This window comes from Zingiber officinale, chromosome 3A, assembly GCF_018446385.1.
Source record: "Zingiber officinale cultivar Zhangliang chromosome 3A, Zo_v1.1, whole genome shotgun sequence".
Classification (NCBI taxonomy): Eukaryota; Viridiplantae; Streptophyta; class Magnoliopsida; order Zingiberales; family Zingiberaceae; genus Zingiber; species Zingiber officinale.
Window position 1 is genome coordinate 153,265,982 of NC_055990.1, and position 10,167 is coordinate 153,276,148.

Genomic DNA, 10,167 nt, shown 5'->3' on the forward strand with positions numbered 1-10,167 from the left:
ATACCATCTTTTAGATGAATATCATACCCTTTTGCCAAAAGTTGTCCTAAGCTTAAGATGTTGCTCTTCATATTTGGTACAAAGAAAACATTTGAGATAAATTCATGTTTTCCATTCTTCAAACGGATGAGAATGTTACCTTTGCCTTTTACCTCAATCTTTGATTCATCTCCGAAGGATACATTACCACCAACTGATTCATCAAGCTCTACGAACATGTTTCTTTTCACACACATATGATTGCTTGCACCAGTGTCGAGATACCAAATTGTATCTTCTTCTCTTTCATTATCTTTATACGCTAGCAGTAGGGTGTCATCTTCTTCTTTCCTTTCTTCCATATAATTTACTCTTTCATATACTTTATTCTTGGGCGATCTACATTCTTTTGCATAATGCCCAAATTTGTCACAATTGTAGCACTTAACTTGAGATTTATCGTACCTCGAGTTTGTATATCCTCTTCCACGTCCTCTTGTTGAATGTTCTCCTCTTTCATTGTTGTTGTTGGAGACCCATCCTTGCTCATTAGAACGGCCTCGTCCATATCCACGACCTCTTCCCCGTTGACTTCTATTATTACTGGAGCTTTCATCTTTCTTTGTCGGTTGAAGAGTCGTCTTTAGGAGTTGTTGAGTAATTTCTTCATTTATCTTCTTCTTTTCTTCATGGGCTTGTAATGAACCCAGCAGTTGCTCAATCGTCATGACTTGTAGATCCTTGGTCTCTTCGATGATGGTTGTAATGCTATCAAATTTTGAATCCAATGATCGAAGAATTTTCTCAATGATAATTACTTCTTCTAGTTTCTCACCATTTCTCTTTAATTGATTGGAAATGGTAGAGACTCTAGAAAAATAATCTGATACTAACTCACCTTCTTTCATACGAAGAGCATCAAATTTACTTCTTAATGTCTGAAGTCGTACCTTTTTTACTTTTTCTTCTCCTTGATATGAGACTTGGAGCTTTTCCCATGCTTGCTTGGCTGATGTAGCACTTGAAATCTTCTCAAAACCATCCTCATCTAAAGCTTGATAAATGAGGAAGAGAGTCTTCTTGTCTCTCTTTCTTAAATCTCTCAGACTGTCTTTTTCAGTTGAAGATAACGTCGAGTCGTCACGAGGCTCAACATAGCCTTTTTCTATAACTTCCCAAACATCATGAGCTCCAAGAAGCGCCTTCATCTTGATACTCCAATTGTCATAATTACTCGCTTTGAGTACTGGAACTTGGAAGGGAACCATACCTCCATTAGCCATAGCTCTGATACCACTTTGTTGGAAACAAAAATTATGGGAGAAGAAAAAAGAATTATAGAAGGAAAAATGTGGAAGAGGAGAAATAACTCTATGTGGAAGATGAGTAGAAGAAAATAGAAAACTCAACTTGTTCATTCATGAAAAAGATATACATATTTATAGGCTTATTGGATAAGCACTAACATGAGATAATCATGATATTTAAAAAAAATAATAAATAAATTCTATCTCTACGAACTCTTATCAATTCATCAAGTTCTATCTCTATCCTATCTCTAGTCAAGACTTGCCACATCACCATTTTATCTTCATAAAATTTTATCAACAAAAATTCAAATTTAATTTTCAACACGTGCTACCTGAAAACGTAGATAAATAGTCTCTGCTGCTGTGATTTATTGTTTCTTCAAAAAGAAGTAGCACGGGGAAGAAATGGATGGCCGTATGTTTTAGAAGAGAATTCAAAGCGGGCAGCGGCCGGAGAGACGGAGAGAGTGCGGTCGGGGGAAGTGAGATCGACGTTGGCGTCCAATCCTCTTAAATACACAGAGAGGGTGGCTATGGCGGCGATGCGAAGCGGGGAACTGGAGGAAGTAGAGAAGGAGTGTGGTATTGGGAAGTGAGATCGACGTCCGCGTCCAATCTGCATAAAGTCACAGATCGCTGTATTTAATGGGTGATGTCAGCGGCGGTTCGACTGACCGGCCCTCGCAGAGCCCCAAATTATTTAAAATAATAATAAAGAATTCAAAATTTAAAAGTAAGGTAAAATATAAAATTTGGACTTATTGTTTTTCAAATAGAATAATTTAGTGATTTTACATTAAAATTAATGAAAAAATATTCTAAATTAACGGCTCGACTCCCTGGCGAGAAGCAATCACGCAAAAGATTTCTGAAGCCTCCGAAAAAGTGTCTCATGATGACATTAAATTAAGCATGATATAATATAAAGAAATTATTTTTTTAATGCAATTCAATTCTTAATTTAGATAATTAGATCGAGAAGATGATTCATCTTCATTAATAAGTGCACAAAAATCAAATAAAAATCTGTTATTTAATGTTCATGTAGTTTCAAAATATTCTTTGCGTTGCTGAATATATCGCCGACAAGCTTAATAAGAATATTTTATAGTTAGGCATAATTACAACTTAATAAGAATATTTAAAACAATCAAAATATATATTGTACTTGACTTCTCAGGACATGAGATCCTCTGTACCGAAAATGTTATGTCCCTGTGTCTCAGCGTCGATCGGACAATTATGATATTTTCATGATGTACACTACATCCTTGAGATGTGATTTAGCTCGTCCGATTGGCGCTGAGACACAGGGATACAATCTTTTCGAGACAGAGGATCTCATCTCGACTTCACAGTAGATGTGATATTGTTAATTGTTTTATAAATTTAGAAAAAAAAAGTAAAAATTGATTGGTTGAAGTTATTATGTATGTTTGTTATGTTTGTTTGGAAGGACGAAAAATAAAATTAAGAAAAAAAAGTTTTAAATTAAAAATTTTTATCATTTATTTTATTAGAATTTTAAGAGGAAAGAGAAACATAATTAATCAATAATTTTAGGATGTGATATTGTTAATTGTTTTATAAATTTAGAAAAAAAAATAAAAATTGATTGGTTGAAGTTATTATGTATGTTTGTTATGTTTGTTTGGAAGGACGAAAAATAAAATTAAGAAAAAAAATTTTAAATTAAAAATTTTTATCATTTATTTTATTAGAATTTTAAGAGGAAAGAGAAACATAATTAATCAATAATTTTAGGGATGAAAAATAATAGATGAAAAAAAAAATGACATATATAATTTTTTACTCATAAAATTATATTATATATAAAAAAGGACATATATATCTTTTTTTTATTATAAAAATTACATTGTATGTATGTACTCAATTAAGGTAAACATGCAGTGGGAAATTTTTTTTTTCTTATTTTCATTCTCTTCCCATACCTTAAGTTTATTTCATCTATTCATTGTCCACTCCTTCCCATAAATAGCAAAAAACAAATGCATTCTACAAGTTATGAATGTGTTACGAGAATGAAATTATGGCGATGTCCATAAATAGCAACCCCATTTCTTGAATTTAAATAGAATATATTTCATCCTATAAATTTGAATTTAATTAGAATCAGATTTATATGGTTGATCACACAAATAAACTCAGAATTAAAATATTTACTAGTGAATTGTAATTCAACAATCATCCTTAGTAAAATAATATTGTTCCTTAATCCATGCCTTCGTGAAATATATAGGAAGAATTTTATAAATTCAATTCAAACGGATTTGACTCCCGAATAAGCCCTAACATATGAAATAGTAAATTTTGAAAATATTATTTAACAAATTTATAGTAATGAATTTAATTTAAAGCGGGTAACAAATGTTCTTGTAGCAACCTAAATATCTCAATTGGTTAGAGTGGGTGACTAATAACCATAAGGCTCCTAGAGAAAGGAAGCCTTGGAAGTTGTAGAAGATGACAAATTTAATGATACTGTTGTAAAAAAAAAAAAGTGAAACCGTCATCTTAGAGGGCCCCCTGGGTCCGGCCTCATAGATATCCAGAGGGAATAAATCATAGTTAAACTGGGCAGGAAGGGTGACTGGGGGTCGAGTGGAATTTAAAGCGCAGCAGACCGAGGTTTTACGCCCGTGTGCAACTGGCGACCCTCGACCCCTGAACCTCCGTTGCAAGCGTCAGACATCCTTCCAGCTGATCCAGCCCGTGGGGGCACAAATTTAATGATACTGGACATTATGGACGGACAATACGATAAATTTATCTAGTTAGAATCTGGCGGTATATAGAGATGATATTATTAAAATATCATTAATAATGACTTTCAAAATGTATTCTGATTGATCAGATTTTAACAATATAGCATTGTCCGGAACAATATAGTGCAGTGCCTTCAATATGATGACAACTTAATGATACTGACCATTATGGATGGACAATCTTTAGCAATTTATTTGGTGAACAATATATAAAATCGGATTATCTATCTCAAAATTAGTCCGAGCGGTAAATTTAAATATCTTATATTAAAAATATTAAAAATATAAAAATAATAAAATGAATATTGAAATGTGAGTAAGACATCTCCAATAATTAAATCTCTAAATAAGATTTTATTTAGCCCACAATGTAACACATTAATACCATATCAAAATTACTAGAAAAAAACCTATTATTTTATCTACAAATAAAAAAATCTACCTATAATTTTTTTAAAAGTCACATATTATAAATCAAATATTTTTTCTACATTACACATCACAAATCATAATATAACATCACTTGATCATTAATTATAAACTCCATCTTCGAGAGAAAAAAAAAATCTTGAACTATAAACTTCACCTCTAAGTTCAGGCTCTTTTAAAGGATCTCCAATTTTAAAATCTCCAATACAAAGTTAAAAACCTGAATAAAAAACTTTGAACTAGTGGTGAGATTTGAAATTTGTAGATGTAATTTAAGAGCGATATTGAAAATTAAAACCTACTTATTTTTTTCCTCAAAAGTCATATAATATACATGAAATCATAACTCATACTATGAATTTGATTAAAAAAAAAAATCATTTGGAACTCTAACCATGAAAAATATTTCAATAAGTATTCTTATTATATATTCCTGATAATAGCATAATATTCATATTGTATATTATTGATGCGATATATTGATATTATAAAAAAAAAAAAAAAAAAAACCCTAACGTCAGAGTTGGAGATGCCCTAAGTAATAAAAAACGACACAATTCCTTCGGCCAAAAGCAAGCAAGCCAGCAAATGATTCGAAAAAAATGATTCCCCGGGGACAAAGATGATTCTGATTAATTGCCAAAGACGAGTTGCACGGATGATGGTTCATTGCCAAAGATGATTCTGATTAATTCTACACATTTTTCAAAATAGATTTTTTTAAAAAAAACATAAAAAAAAATAAAAAAAAAAGACAATGGCTTGGATGGCTATCGAGAGACACAAAATGGCCACCTGCTTCGGTTAGCTTTCTTTGACGCCAAGGGACGCCTTCTCCTTCGCAGCCGATTGCAGCTCAGTTCTCGCCCCCTCCAGCTTGACCTTGGCTCCATTTAGCATAAAACTGGCTCCATTTAGCATAGAGCTCATCCCTTCCATCTTGGATCTGACCGCCTCCAATTCAGCCTTGCTCTCGTCGAGCTCAATCAGGACCTTAGCCATCCGTTCCGAGAGGTGCAATTTTTCAGCTTCCATTGTCTTAGCCTTATTCTCCCAGAAATCAGCCAAGGACCGTAGCTTAGTCTCTTGAGCTTTTTCAGCTTCGATTGCCTTAGCCTTCTTCTCCCAGTACTCAGCCAAGGACCGTAGCTTAGTCTCTTGAGCTTGGGACGCGGCGTAATCTGCACTGAGACGCGAAATCCGCTCCTTCAACTCCGTCTGGAACACCAAGTTCTGCCATGAAAAGCACTTATCAACTAACCAGCATAAGCACACAAGAAATGAAAAGCAATAGCACATGTGACAGTCTGAAATATACCTTCTCCAACAAGTCCGTTATCGACAAACTTCGCAGAGCTTGCCGCTCCTCGGGCGTAGGCAAACTTGGCCGAGCTGCAGGTGGTAGCATAAGCGAAGACTGGGGGATCTTCGCGCTCCAGGATGATGGCTGAAATGGGTCAAAATCCGAGCTCCAATCTGTCCAAGAAGACGATCTAGGGGAGGTTGAGGGCTGGGGACTCTTCGCGCTCCAGGCTGATGGCTGCTCACCCCAGCTCGAATATGGCCAACTAGACCCTCTAGGGGAGGCTGAGGGCTGGGGACTCTTCGCGCTCCAGGCTGATGGCTGCTCACCCAAGCTCGAATCTTTCCAAGTAGACCATCTAGGGGAGGTTGGGGGCTGGGGACTCTGCTCCCAGTTTCTTGGAGGTTTTACTGGAGCGCCCTCTAGGGCCTCTGAGTCCTTGGAGAGCGACTGGCTCCTTTGAACTAGCCCAGTGTCAGCCCCTCCAAGGGAGGCGGCAGCTTGAGAGACTGAAGGAGATAAATGGGACGGCTGAGATGATTTCACTTGACGGAGCTCCTCGGAGAACGCCCGCTGCCTTTTCAACATTTGGACCTTCAAGGACTTCAACGCTTCCTCTCCTGCATAGGGACGAAGCTCAGGTCAAATCTCAGACAGAGGCACAAAAGCTATTTTCAACGAATAAAGGGGAGTAACTGAACTCGCGTCCATGGGAGTTTTTATGCCGGTCACTTCTTCAGAATTCATCAAGTAAAAAATGGATCAAGGGGAGAAGATGAACAATACAACAGGAGAAGAAGATGAAACGAGGAAGAAATGCAGAGAGAGAGAGAGAGAGATTTCACAGGATCGATCTCCCACGTTAAAGCGGGCGTCCTGCGACTGGCCCACCACTTTTTAGTCGCATATCAAAACTGCACCCACAGCATCCCCGTCGCTACGAGTACGGTTTATGGCAGTCGAGATGGCGACAAACGACGGGGTGCGCCGGGTTGTTCTCCGGGAACTGCAGCGGTGGAACCCAGCTAATTGCCCGGACACCCCGTCCCGAGGAGGCGCTCGTATGCGGACGCGGATGCGGCAGGGCCCCACCATCGCACGAATCATTGCGTTGTCTAGATGGGCCCGCCGTGTCGAATTAGCGAAGGGGCCGTTGGCTGCGGCCACGGTAACGTTACCGTAACAGGGAGGGGAACGCCGAGAGTTGCTAGCTTTTCTCGAGAGAACGGGAATTAAAATGAAGGCAAAGTTTTTTCAATAAAAAAATTACTATCATTTATTTTATTAAAATTTATAGATAAAAATAAAACATAAATCATCAACATAATTAATCATCTCAAAATTAGATGCAAGTAACGGAATAAAAAAAAACACATTATCCATTTTCATTCATAAAATTATACCATATATATATATATATATATATATATATATATATATATATATATATATATATAAAATGATGCATATATTCTTTTTATTTACAAAATTAATTTATATATATCCACCTAAATTGTAATCAAGTAAATAGTATCGTTCTCTTATTTTTCTTTATTTAGTTGTTTAATTAAGTTATTATTATTACTTTGTTGGTCTAATCTAATCAAAGGATCGAGAAAAGAGATTTTTGTTTTTATTTGTTCACAGGTGATTCACCCCCTCTTGTCAGTCTCGCTGCACCAACACTTCTAACTCTTTTGCATTAGAATACATAAAATAGTCATAATATTAATAAACCACTCGGTTCTTACAAATTAACATTCATGAGATTAGTCCTATAATAATCAAACGACATACGTTAGCATTAAATAACCAATCACTAATTTATATGTTTGAAAAGAATCAAACGATAATTTTCTTATTATGAAACAAAAGAAATTTAAAACACATTAATAACCTAACAGAAAAATATTTTGATAGGGAATGACACTCACTAACCTTTTATGTGTTTACAATTAAATTTAAAACACAAACATAAATCAGAAACAATTTTTAAGTGATACGAGCATAAACAATTCTATGTAAATATTCATTTAAAGCAAGTTTTATGACTTTAGAAGAGAACCAGACAAACATTAATTCCGATTGTTGTAGTTATACGAGCGTGCTTCCAAGCAAAGTAACTTTTCTTAAATGGTACTTTTAAAGCTTCATTTAGAGCAACTTGTAGAAATAAGTAACATATTCTTTGTTAGCACCAGATCAGAAATTTTGGCACAAATTATGACAAAATTCTAACAATTAATGAACAAATTGTAGATAAAATATAACAAAATTCTCTAGTTTCAGTACTATAGAACAAGTATCATAATATAGCACTAAGTAGCTAATTAAGACTCTCTAACTAACTTCATGGAAGAACAAGTACAGAGTTACAAACTAAATCAACATTTCAAGTTTTGATAAGATCAAGAATCATCAATTTTTTCTAATAAAATGGTTCCTAATAAAATGTTACATAGCCAAATAAAATGGTTTCTAATAAAATGTTCCTAATAAAATAAGAAATTCACATTGATCCCAAATGTGATTTCATACTTCCAAAATCTACAAGGAGAGAAATTGATTAACATAGCTATGAACAAGGGTTAGGTATTTATCTAATTCTGTACACTAAGTGCTCATACAAGTGATCCTATTACAGAATGCTTGTGATACAAAATTTTAACTCAATGATTGTGTGGATGAATTGATGGAGAAATTGATAAGGGAAATATACCCGCTTCTATGTATAAACATGTGACTTACATATATCTACTTCCATATAGCCAACTAGAAAAATTCTGCATGAGAAATTAGAAAGTGGACACTAAAGATGAATTTGACATCAGATTCAGAAAATTAAGTTGGTGATTGTGAAAAAAAAAACTATCTTCAATGATTTCCAGCAATAGGAACATGAAGAATCCATAATTGGTAAAAAAAATTCACGACCATCTATGAAGGTTAGCTTTTGGCTACATATGGTTATGCAAGTTGTAAGTGACTAAAAACACTACAAAAGTACCCAATTCACATACATGCTCTTATTATTCTCCCTAGCAGTTTCACCAGAATGTCCATTTATTTCAATTCCACATAGCAAGTTCTTTATAAAACCTTGAGTAAAATATGATAAGACAACTAAAATTGACATATACTAACATATTAAAGGAAGGTTGCGGGTTATTTAGATGCTTATTAGTAGACAATCAAAAAACAAGATCTTATTCTCCCCGAACATAAAGTAATATCTAATGATATCCTCAGAAGCTAAGTTGAGTTAAACAAGAGACAATATAACAGTAATAGGTTGACAGGGTAAGATATAATTGTAGGATCAATAAGGTGAGATATAATTGTAGGATTGATTGCATGTGAGAGGCTGCACCAACAATAATTTCATAAGAAAAAAACCTTTTGAAATGGTTTAAACAATATGTTTTGCACAAATCTATAAAAGAAAAACTTTTATCGAATGTAACAGTTTTTCAACAAAGAGACAATCTTACACCAATCACTAAAAATCATTAACTTAGAAATAACTCATGCTTTCATGAAATAACATACCTAGTACTTCTATCTATCCATTCATCATCTGTCTTTGCCTCTGCCTCATCAGTTGAACTTCCACTCAAGAAAAAGTCATCCTGCCTCTGTCCATGAAAAACAAAACTTAATGTTTATACAAATTCTAACTCAATGATTGTGTGGAAAGAATGCTTAATTAGGGATTGTGAGTGAATAATCAAAATCATGGCGGTCTTGTAGATATCGCATCAAAACTTCCAAGTTTAGCAAAGGATTAGGGATCTGTTTGGAGGATAGACTCCTTCCAAGGTGAAGAACAAGAAGAAGAAAAGGGATCATGATACAGATAGCGGTTGTAGCGAAGATGCTTGAGGAGTACACGATGTTGGTCGAACAGGTGCTGGAGCAGTTGGTCCTAACCGCTTCACATGCGGTAGCAGGCGATGGGGCCTCTGCCTCGCCAGGCTTCCAACAAACAATCATCGCTTGCTGGGCACCTCCTTGCTTGTTACAGAGAGGGAAGAAGATCTTATTCGTTTCATGTATATAATTTTTATTTTGATTCATATTTTTATACTTTTAAAATATGGATTCGCTACATTAACGATCTCATGGAGGAAGATATATGTAGGTAATCTCAAATCATCAGTTCCTGATAATCGATCTCTGATTATTACGTCAGAGATATCATGTGCCCATCATCTATGCTACGTTGTTTTTAAAATTTTTATACTTTTAAAAAATTTTATAAATAATAATTCCTAAAATCTACCACTAAACAATAAATAAAAGATTATAAACCTATAATAAAAATAAATTATTCAAAAAAATAAAATCGATAAAAAAAAAT

The 10,167-nt window shown here is 34.6% G+C and overlaps 1 protein-coding gene across 2 annotated transcripts; it reads right to left on the reverse strand.

The window, feature by feature from the left end:
• Nucleotides 1-5,118: 5,118 nt before the first annotated feature.
• Nucleotides 5,119-9,387, reverse strand: LOC122054140. 2 transcript variants are annotated; one of them, XM_042615964.1, is made up of 3 exons: nucleotides 9,357-9,387; nucleotides 5,823-6,427; nucleotides 5,119-5,737 (listed from the first exon to the last, which is right to left on the reverse strand). In XM_042615964.1, the coding sequence occupies exons 2-3, from the start codon at nucleotides 6,393-6,395 to the stop codon at nucleotides 5,309-5,311; spliced, it is 1,002 nt and encodes a 333-aa protein (XP_042471898.1). In that variant the 5' UTR covers nucleotides 6,396-6,427; nucleotides 9,357-9,387; the 3' UTR covers nucleotides 5,119-5,308. The 2 variants fall into 2 exon arrangements, with proteins under 2 accessions (XP_042471898.1, XP_042471897.1); XM_042615963.1 differs by lacking the exon at nucleotides 9,357-9,387 and adding an exon at nucleotides 6,509-6,615.
• Nucleotides 9,388-10,167: the final 780 nt, after the last annotated feature.

Coding starts and splice junctions, on each gene's coding strand:
- LOC122054140 (XM_042615963.1), bottom strand. CDS start 6,554: ATGAATTCTGAAGAAGTGACCGGCATAAAAACTCCCATGGACGCGA. Junction 6,428..6,508: donor AAAAACTCCCATGGACGCGA/GTTCAGTTACTC, acceptor GTCCCTATGCAG/GAGAGGAAGCGTTGAAGTCC. Junction 5,738..5,822: donor TAACGGACTTGTTGGAGAAG/GTATATTTCAGA, acceptor TTTTCATGGCAG/AACTTGGTGTTCCAGACGGA.